The sequence below is a fragment of the Neolamprologus brichardi genome, chromosome 5 (assembly GCF_056152115.1).
Source record: "Neolamprologus brichardi isolate AB-2024 chromosome 5, ASM5615211v1, whole genome shotgun sequence".
Taxonomy (NCBI): Eukaryota; Metazoa; Chordata; class Actinopteri; order Cichliformes; family Cichlidae; genus Neolamprologus; species Neolamprologus brichardi.
Window position 1 is genome coordinate 13,751,261 of NC_142108.1, and position 23,688 is coordinate 13,774,948.

General features: G+C 41.7%; 3 protein-coding genes across 5 annotated transcripts in view; 2 read left to right on the forward strand and 1 right to left on the reverse strand.

Moving 5' to 3' along the window:
* The first annotated feature begins 1,628 nt into the window (after nt 1-1,628).
* Nucleotides 1,629-5,373, forward strand: LOC102775985 (class E basic helix-loop-helix protein 40-like). Its single transcript, XM_006808799.3, has 5 exons — nt 1,629-2,086; nt 2,237-2,300; nt 2,568-2,675; nt 3,030-3,153; nt 3,345-5,373. Exons 1-5 carry the CDS (start codon nt 2,016-2,018, stop codon nt 4,256-4,258), a joined length of 1,281 nt encoding a protein of 426 aa, XP_006808862.1. The 5' UTR covers nt 1,629-2,015; the 3' UTR covers nt 4,259-5,373.
* Nucleotides 5,374-7,422: 2,049 nt separating this feature from the next.
* On the reverse strand, nt 7,423-14,496 carry ttll3 (tubulin tyrosine ligase-like family, member 3). 3 transcript variants are annotated; one of them, XM_006808801.2, is made up of 14 exons: nt 14,181-14,271; nt 13,791-13,848; nt 13,603-13,640; nt 13,414-13,532; nt 13,156-13,324; nt 12,895-12,950; nt 12,665-12,793; nt 12,472-12,586; nt 12,210-12,326; nt 11,921-12,101; nt 10,681-10,829; nt 9,296-9,539; nt 8,747-9,182; nt 7,423-8,638 (listed from the first exon to the last, which is right to left on the reverse strand). In XM_006808801.2, the coding sequence occupies exons 3-14, from the start codon at nt 13,607-13,609 to the stop codon at nt 7,865-7,867; spliced, it is 2,496 nt and encodes an 831-aa protein (XP_006808864.2). In that variant the 5' UTR covers nt 13,610-13,640; nt 13,791-13,848; nt 14,181-14,271; the 3' UTR covers nt 7,423-7,864. The 3 variants fall into 3 exon arrangements, with proteins under 3 accessions (XP_006808864.2, XP_087697421.1, XP_006808863.2); XM_087841295.1 differs by having other exon boundaries at nt 13,414-13,640; XM_006808800.2 differs by lacking the exon at nt 13,791-13,848 and having other exon boundaries at nt 13,414-13,640; nt 14,181-14,496.
* Nucleotides 14,497-15,858: 1,362 nt separating this feature from the next.
* slc4a8 (solute carrier family 4 member 8) overlaps nt 15,859-23,688 on the forward strand; it is a 31,470-nt gene continuing 23,640 nt past the window's right edge. The window contains exon 1 of the mRNA XM_087840711.1: nt 15,859-16,175. Coding sequence (XP_087696837.1) covers nt 16,131-16,175 — 45 coding nt within the window. The 5' untranslated portion in view covers nt 15,859-16,130. The remainder of the gene's footprint in view (nt 16,176-23,688) is intronic.

Genomic DNA, 23,688 nt, shown 5'->3' on the forward strand with positions numbered 1-23,688 from the left:
AGATTCTGGAGGGTTTTAGTGGAAATAAAGACTGTTACCAGTTACTGTGAAGGATCCTGATTATCTGAAACAATGAAACATCTGTTTACTCCGGATTCTTTTAAAATTTGTGTCATTTAAGTGAAACTTTCAGAGCTAATGCCTTCTGATGTTATGAATGCATGTTTGATATCTGCAACTTTCTTTTTCTTTTAATAGATAAGACAGATCGGACAGTTCAAGCGTGCTTTTAGCTGCAAGGCAGGGAGACAAAATGAGCTCTTAAACACAGTAATCATTTTTAGTTTAGTTTAGTTTTTTTGTCAGAAGGAGTAAAACAACTGATAAAAATGCAAGAAGCTTCATAATGTAAAAAAACCCCCACAAAAACGAGCATGACTTCATCTGATTCTCCATAGATTTTACTAAATGTGCTGCTGCTGTGTTAAAAAGGTGTGAAAACTGGGAAAACCCTAAACCCGAAACACAGTGGTTTCATAATGTGCCTTGAATTTAAAGTGTCTTTAACTACGAGATGAACAATTTATGATTTTCATGTCTTGTATGTTGCTGAGTGACCCCTAAATGCCACTGCTGTCGTTCCTGTTTTCGTCTGACATGTGACACCTACTGAATGTTGGTGTGTTCTCATATTTCCGTTCATTAAGCTGCAGCTGACCCCTATTATTCCTATTAAATGTGGAAATACCCTTGTGTATTAAGTTTGTTAGGATCATCATCAAACCTCATTTTATGAGCTATTCTTGCGTGAAAGAAAAAAAGTACCTTACTGCTTATTTTAACATTACGTGAGAGTTCTAGGGGATATTTTTTAGTAAAAGCAAAATCCTGCAATGTAAATGTCGTCACACCAGTCCTCGAATACCATTTCATTTTTCTGCGAGAAATGCAATCAATGAAGAAGCACGTTTTAAAAGTGTGCCTGCAGCCTGCAGCGGACAGGTGCAGCCGCCGTGTGCGTGGATGAGCTGGATGTGCCCCGCGCGCGCTCAGCAGGATCCCGAGGCCATGAGGAGATCAACGTGACAGACGGCACCGCCTCATGACAGTAAACGCGGACTCCACACAGCCGTCCACGCACAGGTGCACGTGGTTCTCCCACCGTGACCGAGCCGTTCTGCAAACAGACCAATAGACGAGACAATTTCATATTTCCTCTTCTGCAGATTCAATAAGTTGTTTGTCTCCATGAGATTAATGATTAATAAAGTGAACTTTTGTCCTTCAGTGCAGAGCTCTTGACGTTTGAAAAGCCCCTTAAATTGTTTTATTGCCCTTGAAGAAATATTCCGATATTTTTTTTGCTATTTTGCAGTCGTACGTGAGATTGTGCCTTTAACGGCTCGATTTACTCTTTTAATTTTATTGTGTTCCTTTTTTAAAAAAAACAAGCAAGAAAAACCCGTAGTAGGTACCACACCTACTCGCCTCGCGAGGTTCGGGTTTGTTGAACTCCCGCGATGGTTCACTGCCAGCACGTTCCCCGGCGCACAGCCTTGTTTCCATACACTTCAGCATGGTGGTACACGGGATCGGTCATGCCCCGCCCTACGCTCTGACGTCATCCGCCGTCCGCCCACTGAGGTGCCTCATCTGTAGGGAGTGGGCCGTCCTTTCGCCGAGGATACAGCGCCGTTTAACACGTGAGCCTCATGTGACAGAGGTAGATCAGTCTGAGCGGAGAGTCGGAGGGTTTATTTAACTCGTCGTTCTGTCCTCCCCCACTTTCCCAGCGCGCCACCAAGGCTTGACTTCCTCACCGCTGCGGGACCACGGCGTGGAGATCGCAGGAACTAACTTTACAGCGTTTTGTTTTTTAAAAAATGACAGATTATTAGACAGTTTTAACCTTTTTTGACGCATTCTGCGCATTTTTCGTTGCATTTTATCATTTCCCTTTTTTATTTACAAATTGCTTTGCAAGTGCTGATAGAGCGCGTAAATAAATGCGTATTTATTTCTGAGTGCTTTTGGAAGAGTACCTCGGTTTTGACAGCAAAATTGGAATACAAAGAATGGAGCGAATTCCAAGCGCGCAACCACCCCCTCTGTCCAAACATCAGGCTGAACTGTCAGACGTGCAGGGGTAAGTTATACTTTGGAGATGTAGCTTTCCCAGACTGTGTCCCCCCCTTTTTAACCTCCAACTAAAATGTACCTAATGTATAATTTTGTGCACTTTACCGTCAAAATGACCTGATTCCTTACTCGTGCGCTTTTTTTTGTGTTTCTTTAGGATGGATTTCCCAATGTATGTTTATAAACCCAGGCGGGGAATGAAGCGAGGAGAAGAGAGCAAGGTCCGTTCTATGTGTGTGTGTGTGTGTGTGTGTGTTCGTGTTTGTGGTTGTTTATTGCCAATTGGTAAAGTTAAGTAATAACCATAGAGCTCAAACATCCAGGAATTAGATTAGGAGTTGGTCTATAGTCCCATAAATGGTTGACCTAGTTTCTACTATGACATAACTCCTGGATTCCTTCCTATCGGTGTATCTGCCTCTGGTCATGGAGACTTGTGTGCTCTCGTTTCACTTAAATTTACGCAACATTTCTGTTTATTCTCTTAGGAAACCTACAAGCTGCCTCACAGACTTATTGAGAAGAAAAGACGTGACCGGATAAACGAATGCATCGCCCAGTTAAAAGATCTATTACCCGAGCACCTGAAACTAACTGTAAGTTCATAGTGTAGGTGGGAGGGTTAATGGGATTGGCTGTATTGAGCGGCACGCACCATCTAGTGGCTGTTTAGTGCTATCACATCTTTGTTGAGTGCGTCAGCAGCTCATGCCGATGACGGCTCACGTTAAAGAGAATGTGCTGCTGTTAGATTTTGTTGTTTCGAGTGTATAGTTTAAAAAGTTACATTCAGTGTTGATTTCCTTAATGCAAATGAAATTTCCATAAATTTGTGTAAATTATTTCAGAGTAATCACATGTGGTGATGTGTACATGTGTGGTAGAGCTTGGTTTCTGCGTGTTATATAAGACGTGAGGATATGCTGACTGTGTGCGTGTCTCTCCATTAGACTCTGGGCCATCTGGAGAAGGCTGTGGTTTTAGAGCTTACGCTCAAGCACGTGAAAGCCCTCACCTCTCTTCTTGAGCAGCAGCAGCAGAAGATCCTCGCTCTTCAGAACGGCATGCAAATCGGTGAGCTGCAGATCATTTTTGCACACGCACAAACACATGAGGAGGAACTGGATGGGTTTGTTAGACAGAATGCAAATAATGCAAGTGAATGCAGAATTGCACCACTGAAAGTAACTTCACTTACAGCGGTTTACAAAAGGTCACAGTCTATATTAGATTTCTGAGTGTGTTGTTTCCTTATGTGTTTATAGAGCAGCCTCCCATCAGCCAGGAGAAGTCAGAGGAGATGTTCTGCTCTGGCTTCCACATGTGTGCCAAGGAAATTCTCCAGTATCTCGCTAATCACAAGACTGACGGAGACTTCACCCCATCCCACGTCATCAGCCACATTCACAAGTTAGCTGTAGAGGTGCTGCACAGTCCAGCCCGACCCTGCACCCCTCTTAGCCCTCAACCCGAGGAAATCCCTGCCTACCAACCTCATAAAGAAATGTCTCCCAGCTTAGCCCCTAAGCCCAGCGAGGGCTACGGGAGGAACTGTGTGCCCGTCATCCAGCGGGTGTACGCTTCACCAAGCGGCGAGCAGAGTGGCAGTGATACAGACACAGACAGTGGCTACGGAGGAGAGCTGGAGAAAACCGAATCTGGGGCGCCCCAGGGACATCCAGATTATTACGTTCATGGGAGCCAGCAGAAGCGACTGCTGGCTGACAGGCAGAACTCCAGCATCAAGCAGGAGGATGACGAGCCACGCCACAAACGAGCCCGTGTGGAGTCGTCTGAAGATGAGCTGCTCTCAGGCGGAGAATCATCAACTTCTTCATCCTCTAGCGGATATGGAAGTTTCATGAGTGCATCCCCTAACCATCCACCCCCTCCTCCACATCCCCTCTGCATGCCTTTCTACCTCATTCCACCCTCTGCTGCAGCTTACCTACCAATGCTTGAGAAATGCTGGTACCCTGGGGCCATGCCAATGCTCTACCCTGGCATGAGCAGCTCATCACCTACCATACCCAGTGAAAGGCCCGGCCCACCTCAGCTTGTGCTGTCTCCCCGGGGAGGTTCTCCAGCCCCAGCCATATCTCAGACCCCCATGGACTCTCCTGCTCTCCTTCAGGCACTCAAGCAAGTACCACCCCTCAACCTGGAAACCAAAGACTGAGAGATAAAGGCGAAAAGACTGCCCTGATATATTGCCCTGTTCTCAAAACACGACTGAGCTGTTCCATAATTCATAATCACTCATCTCCTCTTTTCCTCAGCCTGGAGGGTAAAGCATCAAATAAGAGGACTTGTAGAAAGGATCAAGGAGAGAGAGAGAGGTGAGAGCAGCATCCTTCCACGCTGAGAGCAAAGCAAAGCTCTGGTTGAATGTCAAATGCTCAGTGGTGTTCAGTGGTATATATGTATCATATAAACTGGATCTGCCCTGTGCACACATAAACACACATATGGTTGAATGTAAAGAAAGAAATGTTTTAGCTGCTGCTGTTAATGTGTAAACACAGATGAACATTGACGCATCTCACTCGCGATTTTGTAATTTAGAACGTGTTGCACCAAATGTTAGCGATAATTTGCCTCCCAAAGTTTGTCGCCTATGTCCTTTGCTCACCATTATGATTACTGAGATGGAAAAAAAAGCCCTTTCAGCCATGACCGGCACCACAAAATACAAGGATTCCCTCAAATGTGTACAGACATGAGCGAGGGTACACCACATGGTAGATGAAGGAATAGGCCGCCGCATGGCCACGCTGAATGAGAGAAGTGTCGTTTATGATTTAAACAGACACCTAAGATGGATTTTTCTGTAATTATTGTTCATAGATTTATTGTACATTTCTATTTTTGATACCTTCTCGCACTCTGTCTGCCCCGAGAGGTATACGAGGAGGGCAGAGTGTGGACAATGTACGTCGTGTACTCAGAAACTGTGTACATACTGTAGCACTGTGCTGGACCTGGTCTGCATACTCGACATCTGTTTCTGCTCAAGTCAAACCCGGTGTTTGTGCTTGCTGTTGCCTTTTACTTGTGAAAAGCTGATAAATCTCAGATGTTAATTCTCTGTACTATGTATGAATCTTGGAGACAAAGGAGCAAGGAAGTGAATGTAAACGTTTTAACCAGAAGACTAGTTTTCTATAGAAAGAGGTACTTGAGATTTTATATTTTGGGACCTACATGAAAGATGTTTGATGTAAATATTTTGTCTATAATTGTTGATATACATGATATAAGTGTATTAATAAAGTATTTTTTTTCCCGTGGAAACTTGTTCTGACCGTATATGTACGAAAGAGAGTGAGAATGTGTGCGTGGAAACAAATAAATACTTTTTAGAGGTTTTACAGCACCACAGCATTCACGTCACAGGGAACACTTATGTAATGGCAGATCTGTGGCATGGCTCTCCTGCTGGTTAACCGTCTGTGGCCTCAAATGCAAAAACACAAGCAAACACACGAGTATAAACAACTACGGTAAATCATCTGAGGCAACAGTCAGAATACATCTGCATCTTGTCTCTATGGCTGTATGAGACGATAGTAAATACGATTATTCCAGATTTGTGACACATCCCTCTGTATTTAGTTTCCCTGCAGAGTGCTTTACCTCCTGGAGACATGCAAAACATGTAGCTGTATAATTTACAAAAAATGCTACCACTACCTCCTGTGTTGTGCAATCACATTTTTCATCTATGCGATAGCACCTCCAATTATAGGTTTATCTCAGTGCAGTTCAACACAAGCCCAGTGCCAGTCACAACATCTTTGTCTTCCCACCTACACATTTTTTTTCCAGTGCCCTTTTTTTCTGAGCTTAGTCATTCTGTTGCTGGTTTGTTTATATAATCTACAGTTTGAGATTACGACCAGCCACCTAAATGTCATTTATATCTTTCAAACTAGTTTCCTTGAAGCTGATTTCCATTTATTTGTTTCAGGAGGAGTTGCATGTTGTATTGATGTCATGAGTTTGCAAGCAAAACCATTATACATGTACTCACCACCCACTTTGTTATTTACAAAGTTATTTGCTAGTGCCAAGTTGAGCCCTTTTTACCTTCAGAGATGCCTTAATTCTTCTTGGCATAGATTCAACAAGATGCTGGAAATATTCCTAAGCAATTCCCATCTATACTGACATGATAACATCACACATGATGTGAATCTCCTGTTCCAGCACATCCCAAAGGTGCTCTATTGGAATGAGATCTGGAGACTGTGGAGGCCAGTTGAGTACAGTGAACTCATTGTCATGTTCAAGCAATCAGTATGAGATGATCTTGTCTCTGTAACATGACCTGTAATCCCCCTGATGGAGTCATCAGAAGATGAGTGCACTGTGGTCGTAAAGGGACGGACAAGGTCAGCAATAGTACTTTGGCTGTGGTGTTTAAATGATGCTCAGTGTGCCAAGTAAATTACCCCCACACCATTACAACACCATCACCACACACATATATGTTGATATATATCAGGATAGATCCATGCTTTCATGTTTTTTACACCAAAGTCTGACCAGCGAATGTTTTTCTATTCTCATCTTATCCAATTTTGATTACCAAGTACTAATTCCAGTGTGGCCATCTGCTGGAAAGACTATCTGCTTTAAGGTTTGTGTTGTGCTTTCATAAATGCTCTTTAGCATAGCTTGGTTGTAAGTGCTTATTTGAATTACTGTTGCCTTCCGATCAGCTCAAAGCAGTCTGGCCATTCTTCTCTGCAATTAAGAAGACATTTTCATCCAGAGAACTGCTGCTCTCTAGAAATTCTCTCTTTTTCTCTGTAAACCCTAGAGACTTTTATGTGGGAAAATCCCAGCAGATCAGCAGTTTTCGAAATACTCAGATCTGCCTGTCAGTCACCAGCTATCATGCCACCTTCAAAGTCACTTTAAATCATCCTTAAATCTGATGCACGCTTTGAACTTCAGCAGGTCATTTTTACCATGTCTTTATGTCTAATGAACCGAGCTGCTGCCACATACATGAATATTTGCATGCAGGAGCACTGAACATGGCTGCTGGTACCAGTCGAGTATTGTTGCTGACTATGTCAATCCCTTTAAGACCACAGTGTGCCCATCTTATGATGGCTGCTTCCAGCAGGATAACAAATTAGTGGATAAGATGAATACCATGTTTTCTCAAGTCATATTCGACTGTCCCTTTCTCGTTGTTTCCTGTCTGTAGTTAAAAAATTATGACAAAGCATATGAAAAAAACTTTATTATTTTATCCATATGTGTTATTTAACACACAGCTCAACAAAATCTAGTTAACGACAGTTTACATGAATTTGATTAAACCTGTGGCAGTCAAGTGTGTTATTGTCTGAATGTTTTGAGAAAATGATTGTAATCAGTAGAGTAAGGATTCTTCTTCTTGGGGCATAAAGACCCATATCACTTAAAAAAATAACTTTCCAAGTTGTTTTTACATTTTAATTTTATTTTTGTAAAAAAGCACTGAAACAATTAAATAGGTGTTGCTAAATGTACCAGCGTGTCTGTGGACCCAGAATGATTTTCTCTGGTTATTTCCTGTCATCACCAAACCTTAAACCTTTTTTTTTTTGATCATTGAAACTTTATTGCCACCTGGTGGGGAATTGAAATACCCACATCCTATAAAAAGGCCAAACTTTTGTACAGACATGCATATAGATAAACTAATAGATATTCTGGTAATTTGACTTCAGCCCATTAAAATGCAAATTATTTTCAGCATTTCTGGCTGTGCTCCATCTCCATGCACTCAACATCTCTTGTATTTATGTTCTTCTGTGAGCTCCCCTTTGTGTCTAGCTTTGACTTGCCTTTGAGAGTTTAAGCATAACTGATGCTTGTGGGTAGTCGGGTGAGATAAAAAGGCAGAATTATGACAAACGTTAGTTCCAGTCACAATATTTGGTTGCAATTGAAAGACCTCAAGGGTTGGAAGGGGACCCTGGAGGGACGGAAAGACCCTGGAGGAAATCTTATGTCGTGGCTCAGAACTTCGCTGGGAAAGGAAGGATTTGGACGTGTGTGATGCATGATGACGAATGGACTGCTGTTTACCCTCTGATGTACAACACGCCGGGTCTAAGGAAAAGGATAGACTCCTTGGCACCAGGGTTGCCCCACTGACACGGCGACGTAATCCCAAACGCTGTGCTTTCTTCTGAGGTTCAGTGTGTACACTCACAGGCTGTTCACATGCCACGCTGCGGCAGGATTTGCGAACAGGGCAGGTGTTTTGACGTTCTGCTTTTCTATCGTGCTCCCTCTTTGGACATGTAGATGTCATCTGGCTCTTTTTCACTTGGCTCTCCTTGCCTAAAAGGGGAAACTCAGCAACTGCATGTGGCTTCTGACTGAATTGTTTGTGTCTTGGCTCAGCCACAGCTTGAGATAACTTCTCTGGATGGACCTGATGAGGGAGAGGTGAGTTAGAGATAAAAGACTGTCTGTAATGTCTGGATCTCTTTATGGGCGCTCCTTCCACTAGCAGGTTCACTCCAAAATACTGAGGAACTTCAACTGCAGCCTGAAAATGTGATAAAGTAAAAACAAATCACAAAATTTTCCATGGCATTCATCGTTAAGTAGAAATACCCTGGAAATAAACAGCAAATGGCTTTGGAGCCAGTCCAACCTGTTTGTAAATAAGCTTGAAGCCTCCTGTGTAAGCGCTGGGATCAGTCCTCCAATCTAGCACAACCCTCAGCGTGTCGACTTGCACAGCAGGACAGAGCCGCGCAGTCACAATGCTGGAGCAGGCCATAGTAGGGCTGGCATTGATCTCTAGAAGCCAAGGCCTCAGATCTCTGCCCAACATAAAATCAGCTCCATAAAGCTCAAAGCTTGCCTTGTGGGGCTCCACCAAATCCTGGGCTGTCTGTAGAGCATGGACAACTGCTTGCTGCATGCCTGGTATCACCACCGACTCCCACTCTGTCTCACGCCCTTCTCGCTGCAGAAAAGAGCGAAACTGTGAGCAGGACCACATATTATCCTCCGGCAGTCCTGGATGGCGGTTACGAGATGGCTGGAAGTGCTTCTGGATGGAGTTGTTGCACAGGTGGACTGAGCTGAGGAAAATGGTAGAAAATGGGAACATCCACAAAGTACTCTAGATAAAAGACGCCGTAAAACTTAACTGTAACCTTCATTTTTAGTCTTTTGCTTGAAAACTCTTACTGACCTGTCCAGAGTTTTTGTCGAGTAAGGCTGAGTGGAAAACCGCAGGTAGCACTCTTTGTAGAACCAGATAGTCAGAGGGTTCCAGTCAGTTACAAGGAACCACTGACGGAGGTCAAACTTTGTGCAGTGGACCAGCAGGGGGCGTTCCAAGTATTTTTGAACCACCCACTTACTCTCCTTCGTTAGTGCTCTGTCAGTGTCCACAAGTGCCAAAATCTCATCCAGGTGATTCATACACATAATGCCTAATGATGATGAGGGTGTGGGAGTGAAAAAAGAGATGAAAGCAGAGTTGATTAAAACACAAAATCAGAACTGCAATTTTGACAAACTATATGATTCAGCAGTGTTTAAGATGACCTCGTGAATCAAATCTGATGTTTGATGATGGAATCTCATATCTTTAAAGTAATTTCACTCTGCCAGCTTTCAGTCAATACCATGTCAAATTTCCCAGCATACATTCAAAGAATGGGTCATGTTAATTTCTTAACAACACACATAAAGTCAATAATGAAATACAAAGTACTTCAAAAATAAAAAGAAGGCTTGGCTTTACCACTGCTGTGCAGTGCAATAAAGGCCTCTTGTGTGCAGCCAGATGGAAGTAAATGCGACCAAGACCAACAATTTGAGCATGATCGCAGACAGAAAACTATTTGACAGCTCAACAACAACAAAAAAAAGATCCGTGGACAAAGTTGTCCTCTGAAATTTGTCAGAAAGTAATAAGAAATGACTTGCAAAGCGCAAAGTGAACACCCATCCTACTAAAGATAAATGAGAGTGAAGACAAAGTAGCTATACCTGCATATATAATTCCACTTAGGCCAGACTTGACTACAAATCATATCTTTGTTGAGATAAAAACAGTGGTGTTTAAAAACTTATGTGAGTCTTGAAATAAAAACAATCGAAAGGAGGGAAAAAAAGAGTGTGACATCTTTCTTCTCTATGTATAAAAATTAGTAAAACAAAACCGAAAAAACAGGGATGTTAATAAAATATAGGTTTTGTTTTCAAATATTTTTATGAGAAAGTTTGCACAGAAAACTTGATGCTATAATTTAAGTTGTGCTACTGTAGTCTTGGCAGACTATATTGTTATGCACATATAATTTTTACGTAATTTTTACATATGTGCTGTGTTTTTTTCTATTTTGCTGTAATATAACTTCCCCCCAAAAAAGGAAAATCTAAAAAAAAATAATAATAATTATGTCCAATCATCAGTTGAATGTCTGAAAAACAAAACCAGGCTTGCTTTCTTCAATATTTTTCACAGCTGTTTACCTGTAAAAAAAAAAGAAAGAAAAAAAAAGCAAGTTTGCTATGTAAGCATCATATTAACTATTACGAAGGTAAATTATCAGAAAAAAGCCTAACCTCTTCCTCTTGATTTGGCACCTGGTTTGATGATCCAGATGTTCTTTAATCCATCTGTGTCCAGCTGTGGGCAAACAGCCTGAAGTCTGGTTAACATATCCTGGCAACGCTCCACAAATACACTGCTGCCCCTGATCAGTTTGCCTTTACTGCATATAAACATGTTATTGTTAGAATTGCAAATACAGCATAATTTACAGTATTTGTAATTTTATAGTAGTGGAACTGGAATGGTAGTTTTCTAATGCCCTCTGTATTTTGAACATGTATAGCATGTCATTCTATATTTAACCCCAACCTTTACTTATTGACTTGACTAAGCCATTGCATGGGATGTACCACTGACAGGTACAAGTGATACCTGACATGAATAAATCCTTCCAGCAGCTAGAAAAGGCCAGTTTAAAGGACAGCACAAAGGCTCTGATCATGGCGGCACAGGAAGCACCAGATGGATGTATGCAGGAGTCTACCGCAGGCGACAGGACCCAGACTGATGCCCCAGAGACAGTCCAGCACATAGTAGCAGGATGTAAGAGGCAAGCCAGCACACCGTACACTGGGAGGCACAACTAAGTGGAGGGAATAGTGTACAAGAGCATACAGAAGTTCCCAAGTCCTAATGAGAGACACCACCAAACGTGGTTGGAAACATCATGGCTAAGGTCTTGTGGGACTTCAAGTTCCAGACAGACAAGCAGCTGCTGGCCAATCAATCAGACTTGGTGGTGGTTTACAAAGAGCAGAAGACCATAGTTGTGATAGATGCGACAATCTCAGTGGTCAGTAACATCAGGAAGAAAGAGCACAAGATAATAGAAAAGTACAACTAGAGCGGATGTGGAAGCTAAAGTCCAAAGTGGTCCCAGTGGTAATGGGAGAACTGGGATCTGTAAACTGTATGTAAGCTGTAAACTGGAAGATGGTCTCCAGCAGATTTGAGACACAACACCTGAGGTCCAGAAGAGTGCAGTGAGCTAAGATATTGCGCAGAACCCTCAAATTCCCAGGTCTCTGGTAGAAGACCCAAGATAAGAAACACACACACGCCCCTTATGGGATGTTCTCCTGACTAATGAGAACTCCAATTTTGCTATTTCAGATACCTTTTAAAGTTGTTAGCAACCTAAATTGATTTTTATAAGAGGCTTCCACTGCCAGTAATGAAAATAAAATGAGTGTAACCTGTTGACAATTTGTAGAAAAACCCTGAAAGCTCCCAGAAAATCTCTCAACTCACTGCACAACCATGTAGTAGTGTTTAAGAAACTCTGCCCATTGCGCTTCCTCCACCGAGGGCGGTATTTCTGCTGTTACATCAATGTCGCTGTGCTTTAGAACACTGAGAAACTCTTGACACACGTGTAAGGCTGTGTTAATAATTTCTGGACCAACAGATCGATGCTCCTTATTATCCAACTCTGCAGAGAGAGAGAGAGAGAGACAATATTGCACCGTTATACTCCCTCTTGTCCAAACTTTGCATCACAAGCATTTTTATTTCTATGTGTGAGAAATTATTTCTAAACCTTCAGCGAGACTGTTCTTGGATTTTTGTTTGTCCCCCTCTGGTTCATCTCTTCTCCAAATACTTGTCTCAACCACATACTGCAGCAGACTGGTACATGCTGTTCTCCTGAAATCCTCTTTATGTCCATAAAAAAGAGAAAAACAGTCAGAGAAGCTGTTGGATAGGACATAAGTCATCTTAAAAATTCTTTGCACCTAAATTACACCTCATTTAGTCTTGTAGAACATCTTTTTTTCTGTTATATGTAATTTACAGCAGACCTATGAATGCATGCTTTTCATCCTCTGCTCCAAGCCTGTAGCATCTTGGGAAGAAAGTGTCTGGATCCGCTGTGTCAAACCACTGAAGGTTACGCAGATTCACACAAAGTCCCACCTGAAAACAAAACAATTACACTGCAGGAAAAGAGCTAAATAAAATGTATGTGCCAGTTAATCATTAGAAACGTTTTACCTTTGTGGTAAATGTTCCAGCATTCGCATAGTGATTGGTCATCTGGTCGTGCCGCAAGGAGCGACAGTCTATGTTATCCCGTCGTGTCGTCCAGTAGAAATACGTTGTTTCATTTCGAACAAGGCGAGACTACAAGAGTCACAACAAAGACACAAGTGAAAGTCCCTTTGGCTTTACACTGGGCAAGATATCTGTGTTAAGTTAGTGGGTACACCTAAAGCTTATCTTACCATGAGATCATACATGTCATCAACGTTCTCCCCTTTCTCGCCTTCATCCGCTCTCTCTGTCACAAGATAAGAGGTGTGTGTATACATGCATGGTTACAGGTGTTTATAAAGGGGTCTGTGTTAGAGGCTAGAATCTGTAATGCAGCGTACGATTTCTTGTTTACCAGCTAAAGGGAAATCCATCTAACTTGTGTTACAATTACTCTCTGTTAATTATTCCCACACTTAGAGGAGGGCAATCCTTTCTCTTTTTGGCCTTACCAGTAAAATAACTGCAGATCAGACCATCATTACCATCCTCCTCCTCAATGCAGGGGTAAGTAGGTGTTTTTTGGACGGGATGTGGCAAACGACGTTCAACCCACCCTCTGGCCCATAATGCAGCACGGATCACTGGATAGGGTCCCTGCACTGAAAACACTTTCCTTAACTGAGAATGACAGGAAAAGAAATGAAGAAAAAAATATGACACAATCAACTGTGGCATTACAATAAAAATCTGTTTTTACATACGATCACCTTCACAGCTTTGTCCACCAGCGCTTTAGCTGTTTTCAGCCTGTCTGGATTGATCACTGGCAGGCTAGGTACACTGGATCGTATCCTTCCCCCCACTGGAGCAACTGTGGATTGTAACACTGGAACAAACTCCATATTTAAATATGAAGTAGTAATTATGTTTTTACCAGCAGATGTGCAATGACTTACCTGGCATTTGTTGCTGAGGTCTGTAGGTCTCTTTTCAACTGACCAATGCACAATGTGAAAGAGAAAGCAAAAATGCAACCAGTTGCACTATTTTTACATCATATTATAGGATTTGAAATTATACAGATCTATGAATAGCAAGCTAATATAAGTAGATCCAAATTTATAGAGACAATATCCAAATATACCTTTTCACTGTAGACCTAAACATGCTGTTTAGGCTACTGGCTACTGTTTCCCCAGCAGCTGAAAAATAGAGGAGGCTTTACTATAAATAGTATGGCATGTGGTACCTAAATATGTCTATGCAGCAGCTGAAGAAGGATGTAAATTGGGTTAATCAGGCATCTTAATCTGAACTGATTTAGGCTGTGATGACTGGCAGAGCTACGCGCAAGAAGGGCGCAGGTGCGCGCACACGAGTAGAAACATAAAACGAATACACCATGACCAGCCGTGGATTCATAAGCCAACTCTCCATGATTTAAATTAGCGATTAAAAAGGCATAAAGAATATTTCTAAAATGAATCTCAAATAAAACCAGGTGTTATTTTACAGTGGACATGAATATACAAACCTCTGTTGTCACTTCCCCACTGAACTGGCGGCTCTATGCATGGGCTGTATCTGTATGCGTCCATAGACTTGCTCAGTCCGGCTTCCTTCATGCTGCCGCACACTGTTTCCATAACAACCGTGCATGCTCCCACAGACAGTTTATAGTTGCCCCAACAACAGTGTCCAGGAGAAACAGGACGCCACGCCGGTGGATGAAAAGTCCACCACCTTGAGGCATGCCTTGAAGAAACTGGATCACTATCGGACACTATCAGTTGCAAACAGCGTGGCTTACAGGTGTATGCGACATGCACACGGACAATTAAGGCAGTCATACATGATATGTGTGTGGAAATATCCCGTTGCAGTTGCACTTTGAATTCAGTGTGAATGGACAAAGTGGTTAAAGAGGGTCAGCTTGCCAAAATTCAATACAGTGTTCTGCAACGTGACTGGTAGGCAAGAGTTCATGCCGAGGTCAATGATGGAAAAAAAAAAAACTAACAAAAAATGTTGCTTTTATTGCCTGGTTAATTAGATCTTATCTCCTTATCTATCAATAAAGATTAACCTGTTGTGTAGTTAAAGGAACCCATCTGTGCTACATCGTAAATAACTGCCTTAAGTGATAAATTATGTCATTTACTACGCATGGACCTTTTTTTGCGTAATGCATCAGCTTAACACACGATGGCATCCGAAGTCTTCTGGTATATTCTGGATCAATCAGATTCTGAATGTTTGTGTTCGTTCAAGCCAGTGCGCCAAGAAGGCAACACTACAGCGTCTGTTACAGCTTAATATTATGTTACCAATCTGCGTATTTTGTAACCCGAAACCCGCAGTCACAAAGTTAAGTCCAGGTAGAGTGGTTTGCTACTGGACTACATGAAAACATTTATTCTACTGCATAAATTTCATTGTTATAGGTTGGAAATTTTTACGCCTTTTCCTACAAATATCAGACTCTTAAAATTAATTGAACTGGTAAAGATTAAGCTTTACCCAAATATGATTTCTAGACAGGATAAAAGGCATCTGAAATGACAGTTAACCGTTTTTAACAGCTTTGTAATTGAAAAAGAGGAACATATGAGTGAACCACTTTTTTGCATATATGCATGTTATATTTTCGTAAATGGTACGTACATGTATGCATATATGATACAGCAGCCTTCACGTGATATGCCAGACTTTATACCTGCATGTTTTTTGTTTTGTTTTGTTTTTTTGTGGATTTCAGTATTTCAGACCACTTACTAGCATTAATAAGATGTGCGCCGTTGTCCCATTAAAACATACCAGCTTCACATTTAGTTTGGTGGGATCTGCGCTACAGTAAGTAAATAAAGTTTATTAATTAAACGCTTTTCACAGACAGAAATCTAAGATACGCACAATAAACAGGAGAAGCACCAATGAACTTTAAACAAGATAAATACTGTTAGTATAAATTATTGTGTAGGTTGAGTTATTTGTCATATTAAGATTATTCAGTCGTTTTAGGTGTGTGCAGAAGGACGGAATTGAACCTTTTGCTGTACACAGTAGTCGCACAACCGGAAACTGCTGTAAAGAACACTGTAAAGAAGCTCTGTAGGCTCATAATAGTCTTGGCTTCAACGTGTTGGTAGCAGCAATGCGTCGCAGCTCGTTGCTTACCTCTGCGCTCTGATTGGATGAGGCTGCAGTGATGCTCTCTGCATCCTGCTTTCACACAGCTACAGCAGGAGGGAGGGGAGCTCGAAGCGCGACTGGGAAATCATCTCAACACAGGAGCAAAATAACAATTTTCTTCGCTTTAGTCCTTTGAGATAGATGTAAACATTTAATATGACCGCAGAAACAAAAGGAGCTGATGTAGCCTATTCCTGACTGTTCACTCAAAACGTCCGGAAACAGCGCAAAGCGGCTCAGTGAAAGTCTCACTTTACACTCCGTGAAGGTAAAGCAGGATAACCAGGAGACCATGAGCGCGCAAGTCAACGACCCCGAGAGTATACTGTGCTACCAGGTAAAGTGGTCTTTTACTGTGTGCTGCATTGCTTTGACACTGTGGGCTGGCACTGAGCAGGATGCACACAACCTCGGACAACTGTAGTCCCATGCCTCGAGATTCTCTCAAACTCAAAGATTGAGAGCACTCTGGAAGGTTTATAATATTCTTTTTATTTCGTTATTCTACCTAAACATTTTAATGGTTAAGAGTCATCAGTAAAACATTTTGTATGATGTTAAGGTGTGTTTCCTGCCCTACAGGATGATGCTGTAATCGGGGGATGTTGTTGATGTTGTTCTGAGTTGCGAACACGTGCACTGATTCCGGAGAGCATTGAAATGCGCAGAGGGGTCGTAGCTCCTGGGACTAACGCACAAGAATACATGAATGATTGCGTTCTGGAAATGCCATGGACACGGTGCTGTGAGAGTGCAGCAGATTATTGATTAGATATTTTCCCCCGGCCCAACACAGCGCTCATTAAAAACTGCTGGTCCGAACGACGGGTGTGCACGAGGCAGAATAAAAAGAAGAGAGTGTGGTGGATTTTCTGCTGACTTTTAGTTAAACGGCGTGTTATTTCTGCTTAGTTACCCTCAAATGACCTTGACGCCATTCTCACATGGTGTTCTATAAAGAGCTGAGGGTCTGTTTCCATACAGGCAGAAGGGGGACAGCTTGTGGGAAAGCTGTGGTTTGAAGGGGAAATTGTCTTGATCCAGTGTCCTGCTGATGTGCATGTGTCATGTCCTCTAACAGAATCTCGTTAGCAGTATAGATAAGAGAGCCAGTGAGCACACCAGGCTCCATTCAAACTGACAATCATTAACATTTGAACAGACTGATTATAACCACCCTGGCATGCAGTTGGGCACCTTAATAGACTTGATGCAGCCTGTCCTAACAGTCATGTCACCCTTTTGATTCATAGCATCCTGTCTGGGCCAGAGACAGATGGAGTAAGACCAGAGGTGAGCTGGGAAGTCTCTGACATGATTAGCCAGCTTTCAGAAAGGGAGAGGAAATGGCCAGAAGCTCTTCAAATATTAGCGTTATGTAAGCTTGTGTTAAAATCTGTATAATTGTCTCTCCACCATGTCTGTGATGTGTTGTGGACCTTTGCGTTTCATACCACCTGCAACCTGTTGATTTCTCACACGGTGCTGCTGATGGGGCTCAGGTGGTGGGAAAAGAGAGGTAATTTCTTTTAGGAAAATGCAAAATGTAAAAATGGATAACAGCAGTAAGGCTGGGAATAGAACAGTTTCACATAGATATATCTGCACGATTCAAAGATACGTTGATGAAGGGTTAATTAGTAAATTAATAATAATAATTAATGTAATAATTAATAATTATTAATGTTTCCTTGGCATAAAAGGCGAATAATGTCAGCTTCCACGTTTAATCTATGATACTGCATTATATATATATTCTTAGAGGTTTGTTAATATTAACTACATATACTGGAAAAAGTACAAATCAGTTGAAGCTGAAGTGCAACCATGGAAGAATGTGGATATAGGACTGGACAAACAGATGTTGTTGTATCAAGCAAATTGTCAGTTTTATATATATGTCTTTCTCCAAGTACTAAACAGGCGAGGTAATGTCACGCTAGGGAAATAATTATTGTGTAAATGTTAACAGATACTCTTTACTAATTGCATAAATTGACTTTTTAGGCCATTCGCCCCATGCAGCCAAATTTGATCTCACAACTAGCACAACCTTTGCATAGAACAAAGAGCAACACGTTTGTGAAACTTGTGAAACAAAATTTCCACATTCAGTCAGTGTGCTGCCATTGCAAAGAGCTCTAAGGTCCCAAATCAGTGAAATGCATCATGGGGTTAACTGTTAACATACTTAACATAACATACTCGGGTTAACTGTCACTGGGATGTTGGTCAAAAGCTTCTAATTGTCTTTTTCAACAAAAGATTGTAAAGCTGACAATGACTCAGACCTTCATCTTTGCAAAGCCCTTTGAGGACTGGATTAAATCTTTTGGCAGGGTGGTTTTGGTCCATGGGCCGTATTTTTGACACCCTTAGTTTAACCACTGATAAAGTTTAGTTTCACTGTTACAAACTTGAGTGCTTCATTTTAGTAGGCACAGTGTATTTTTTTTTAGTGCCATTCATGCACTGCGTATGCAGTATCTGCAATAAAGGAAAGTATTGTATTGATTGAGACAACTTAATTTCCCCTCACTACTTCCTTTTATCTAACAGAAATGTAAATCAATAAGTCCAAATAAAACCAGCAAAAACAAGCCTACAGACACAGTCGAAACGAACTGCAATGACTTCCAGATCTCTAACTAAACCAACTAAACAGGTATTCATTTTCAAATGTTCACAGTATCACTCCCGGGCCTGCTACTATAAGTGATTTTCAGTTACAGTTAATAATTTAGTGCACTCCACATCATGCATTTGTCTGCATTTTAAGCCCATCAAGCACAAAACTGTCACAGTTCCCAGTTTAGTCCCTTTACGGCAACTATTTGGCATCGGCCCGAAAGTTTCATTTTAATTAGTTTTGTGGTATAGAATCCGTTTAGTGACCGTGATCAATAAGCCCCCATCTAATGAATGAATGTGTACTTTAAAGAGCAGCATTCTAGTTTCCAAAAGTCTCCACGTTATGTGAAAACTGTACTAAAACTCTCATTTTTTTAAGGCGCTCAATACATTATTATAGTAATGAGGCATGACCAGCATGTCCAATTATTGGCAGCCATTTAGTTTGAAAGAGCATGTATAATCACAGATATGTGAAAAAGTCTTCGAAAATTAGGAAATGGTGTAGACGAGTCTTTGGGAATCATTTGGTCCCCTGGACTTTGGCACTAGTATTTATTTATTTATTTTTTTCAATTTTTGGGCCAGATGACTGAGAATTAGTTAAAAACCCAAAACTCAGTGCTCAGCCCGCTTTAGTGTTTGCTTTTGATTATTTAACCTTATTGTGTACTATATTGTAGAAGGTGTAATTTTTAATTACAGTATATATTACAGTCTTTTGCCCACACAGCCATTTGAGCTGGCAGTAATCTTTCTAGAAGGAAAACAATTAGAGAGACAGAGCTATAGGGAGGCTGAATTCAACATGTGGCATTGAATAAGGTGTGTATGAGTCATGCTACTCGTGGGCTGATACAATCAAAACAGCCGTCCCTCTCATCCTACCTCCCCCAGCTATCTCTTTTCCTCTTTCACTCTCTCACCATTACCTCTTCCTCTCCACCATTCATGTTCATCCCCTCCTCTTAGTGAAGCGCTGTCACATGCGTCTGCACCAGATCTGTGATGTCACCGTGCTATGGACACGTTTAAATAACCTGGGGCTATGGCGCCAAGTGCCAATCCAGGCTCTCAGAAACAAAGCTCAGTCTGGAAGTGACAGACCCAGTTGTCTGAGTCAGGGTGCATATCCCTGCTGTCAATTCAGAGTGCTTGTGTGTGGGGAATAGCGCAGAGGGGTCAGCATTGAAAAGGGAGGTGGGGTGTTGTTGGAGTTTGAAGATAAAAATAGGAGACGCCAGAGAAACACAGTTAAGGAGGAGAAGGGAAATTTTGTCTGAAAAGATTTGCTGAAAAGCTGTTTTGTTGCAGAGCGCGAAATCAATGTTATGGTTGGTCAAGTCAGAAATGAAATCTCAAAAGACTCGAAAGTTCAGGCTTTTTTTTGCAACAATTTTTTGCTCATACGCGCATCATTTTCCTGCTTCTTGGGTTTTCAAAGCTCTCCATCAAGATCTCAAAGTCTTTACAGTAGCCAGCGAGCCCTGGCTCCACTCAGCTCCTTTGCAGTCCCGTTGGAGTCAGAGAGCATTTTAGTGCCAAGCATCGATTGCCCCGCTCAGCTAGGACACGGGGATTCAAATCATTGCTGCTCTACTTGTTCGGGACGATAAGCAGTTCAATATGTTGTTTTGTTTTTTATCCTCTTTGATGCTTTTCGAGGACACCTTGTCAAACAATACTTATCTTAAAGATGACGTCCTGCATCACAGACAGGTTTTATCAGCAGTCTAAGTAGGACATTCAACCCTGCTCTGGGAATCTGACATGTTTCTGGGACAGCCTGCTCGGCGTTTTCAGAGGTATCAAACACACATTTCATTTTCATACTGAGACACTAGACTGAGGTGTTTAAAGTCATCAGCATGTGGATCTTTGAAATTGGCTAAGTGTAATAAATAGAATCATTTGTTTGCATTCTAACAGTTTGTCATTAACTAGGTGAACAAAAATATTATTTCATACCCTTTTAATATTTAAAAAATTCAAAGGGCATAAAACATCAGATTAATTCCCGGAAAAGGTGCTGTCTTTTTTCTATGCACAATTTTGCTTCTTAACATTACTGTCTCTTCACTGCACATCAACAAAAAGCTTCAGTAAAGTTAAAAAGACCATCCTTTAAAAAAGTCGCATTACTTTGGGAAAATCTGGAGGGCAAATACCTCTGATGTCCCAAGAAAGCAAAACATAGCTAGAGTTTATTTATAAAAATACAGTGCAGTTAAGTTCTGATCTTTTCCAGCTTTGAATTCACATGATATTTGAATTAACACTATCACGTCTTTTTAGTCACAAAGCAGCTTCGGTGAGGGTCGACTGTTACCGCCGAGATGCTGGTAAAGGACAGAACCTCAAGGACAGGCAGCCATTTTGGCAGTGAACTGATCCTGTGGTACAGTCGTGCTAATCTGTTGGGTATATTATTGAGCCATAATCCCACCTCAGTACGGTGGCAGATGTTGATCTTGAGGAAAAGAGTAAAGAAAGAGGTCCGGTTGCCAGGATATAAAAACAGGCAGAATTCACAAGTGACTTGCTCTGTCAGTGGAAAATTACGCACACGTGCGTGCTTTGAGGGTCACAGATGTGCTCCCACGGAGGGAACAAACAAAACTTTGAGTTCCATGTGAGCCTTTAATTAGCTGAAGCATGTGACGTGACACAGGAGAGGTGAGTTGTGAATGACAGGGAACCATTAACTTGTTAAAAAAACACACACTTGCATGAATTTGCCATTAAGGAAGTGCTGTTAGTCAACTGTGACCTAGATGACTGCGGGCTGCAAGTCACAAGCATAGACTGAGGAGAAAGAACATCATAATCATGGAACAGATACATGGTTGTGTAATCTGATCTCGCCCACAGTGGCGACCTTTTATTTCTTTCATGTTGCATCTTTTCCTCTGTATAATGCAGCTTCACTCAGTCTGTAGTTGTAGTTATTGTTTTAGAGTTTAGATGTCTCAGTCTGTGTGTGTGTGTGTGTGTGTGTGTGTGTGTGTGTGTGTGTGTGTGTGTGTGTGTGTGTGTGTGTGTGTGTGTAAATGGAAACAAACTAATTGATCTGATCTGATGGCCTGTTGGGACAAAGAGCCTTTAGAGTCGTCCCTCTTTTGGAGTGTGTCTATATGTTTAGTAAAGTTGCAGTACTAATGGAGCTGACTGCCTGCAGCCTGAGCCCAAACCTATAAACTGCATGAAACAACCAACACCTGCACAGTTGCAAAGATTACTGGGGCGTTGTGTGTGAGAGAAAATCACAGCTACATGTGAATGCACACAGAGCTGGTTTGTATAGATGATATATCTTCCACATGTTCTTCTCGCTCTTATAAATGCAAACCCTAATTAAAAAATCGTAAACAAAACTCTGTTTAAAATGTAAATAAAACAGAACGCAATGAACAGCAACATGTCCCAAGAAGTTAGGTCGAGCAGTTATTGTTGGCCCAACAGCTGGTCTTTTCAGACATTCCCAGATGTTTACAGACTTTTTGTTAATGGAAAAGGGAATGCTGCACAGTGCTAAACATGACCCAAAGTGTGTCCCAACTTTTATGTGATGCTACCAGTAAATTGAAAGTGGGCTTCCCAGTTCTTTTGTACATACGGTACTTCTGTTTGTAACGATCCAGTGTTTTCACTTTGGAGACTCCGTTTCTGTTTGATATTTTCTGTTTGACTTTGTTCTAGTCTTCAATTTGAATATTACTTTTGCTCAGGATTTTTATTCTGATTTAGTATTCATAGTTTTCTTTGTTAGTTATTCTCAGGTTTTTCCTCTCCTCCTATCATCTGTGCGCCTAGTCTGTGTATCTGTTAGGTCTCCCCTAAGGGAGAGGCCAGCCACCCTTCGGAGGAAGCTCATTTCCACTGCTTGTATCTGCAATCTAGTCCTTTCGGTCAATACCCAAATATCATGACCACAGGTGAGGTTAGGGATGTAGATGGACCTGTAAATGGTCTGTCAATTCGAGAGCTTCACTTTTATGCTCATCTGTCTTCACCACCACAAACCGGTGCTGCGTCCGCATCACTGCAGTCACAGTACCAATCCATCTGTCCATCTCCCGCTCCTCTCTCCCCTCACTCATTAACAAGACCCCGAGATACATAAACTCCTCCACTTAGGGCAGAAAGTCGTCCCTGACCCTGAGTGGGCACTCCAACCTTTTCCGGCTGAGGACCATGGCAGACTTGGAGGTGCTGATTCTCATCCCTGCTGCTTCACACTTGGCTGCGAAACCGCTCCAATGCAAACTGCAGTTTTACTGATCCAGGCAGTCTTCTGAAGCAAAAGTTGCATTACTATAAAATAAACCAACAAACCAACCGATGCAGCCTCTGCCTCTGTTTATAAGTCCAGTTATTAGGAATAAAGACATAAATCTTTAAAAACAGATCACCAGTATCTACTTTTATTTTTTAAGATATATAAATCTAAAATAGCTAACTCTAGTTCAAAGAAAACAAAGAGGAACAGGATTAGAAGTGAACACAGTGACAGCTCAGGTTGAGAGAGGCAAGGCTGAGATGGTTTGGTCGTGTTTTGAGAAATTACAGTGGATACGCTGGACAAAGGATGTTGAATATGGAAGACCAGATAGAAGTCTCATGGGTGTAGTGAAGGAGGACATGCAGTGGGTTGGTGTGACAGAGGAGGATGTTAGGGATAGAGGCAGATAATCCACTGTGGAGACCACCTAAGGGAGCAACCAAAAGGATAAAAAGCTGACATTACTCTGGAGTAAATAGTTTATTAGTCAAGTGTTATTTTCATGGCTCTGTAGTGTAGTGGTTTACACATTTGCTCAACAAGTGAAAGAGCCCCAGTTTGATCCTGGGAGGAGACACAAATCGCTTTGGGGTTGAGTCAGGAAGTGCATCCGGTGTAAAAAGTAGTAACCAAACATGTGGAGCTGCTCACAGTGGTGACCCCCTGTGAATAAGCTGACAGCGTTTTAGTCCTATTTTCATCAGCAGATGTATTGTTGTATGGCTGTCCTGCCTCAGAAGCATCTGTAGAATTAAATGAAACTTCGATGCACTTAGCTGCTACATGTAGCCCACATACAGTGAGTCTTGAGTCCCATTCAGTCTTTGGCCAAAGCATGACTACCTAATTAAGTACCCTTAATCTTTGAAATAACAGAATTGGCTTGGGAATGTGAAGTGCTCAGTCACCGAAGAAGAAAAAAGAAATCCCAAAGCAC

What these genes read in the sequence shown, in the direction of transcription:
- ttll3 (XM_006808800.2), bottom strand. Translation starts at nt 14,496, where the DNA reads ATGACTGCCTTAATTGTCCGTGTGCATGTCGCATACACCTGTAAGCCA. An exon ending in GATCTGCAGTTATTTTACTG is followed by an intron (nt 12,951 to 13,155) that starts GTAAGGCCAAAA and finishes ATCTTGTGACAG; the next exon opens with AGAGAGCGGATGAAGGCGAG. An exon ending in TGAAAAGCATGCATTCATAG is followed by an intron (nt 12,327 to 12,471) that starts GTCTGCTGTAAA and finishes ATGGACATAAAG; the next exon opens with AGGATTTCAGGAGAACAGCA.
- LOC102775985 (XM_006808799.3), top strand. Translation starts at nt 2,016, where the DNA reads ATGGAGCGAATTCCAAGCGCGCAACCACCCCCTCTGTCCAAACATCAG. An exon ending in AGCGAGGAGAAGAGAGCAAG is followed by an intron (nt 2,301 to 2,567) that starts GTCCGTTCTATG and finishes TTATTCTCTTAG; the next exon opens with GAAACCTACAAGCTGCCTCA. An exon ending in CCGAGCACCTGAAACTAACT is followed by an intron (nt 2,676 to 3,029) that starts GTAAGTTCATAG and finishes TCTCTCCATTAG; the next exon opens with ACTCTGGGCCATCTGGAGAA.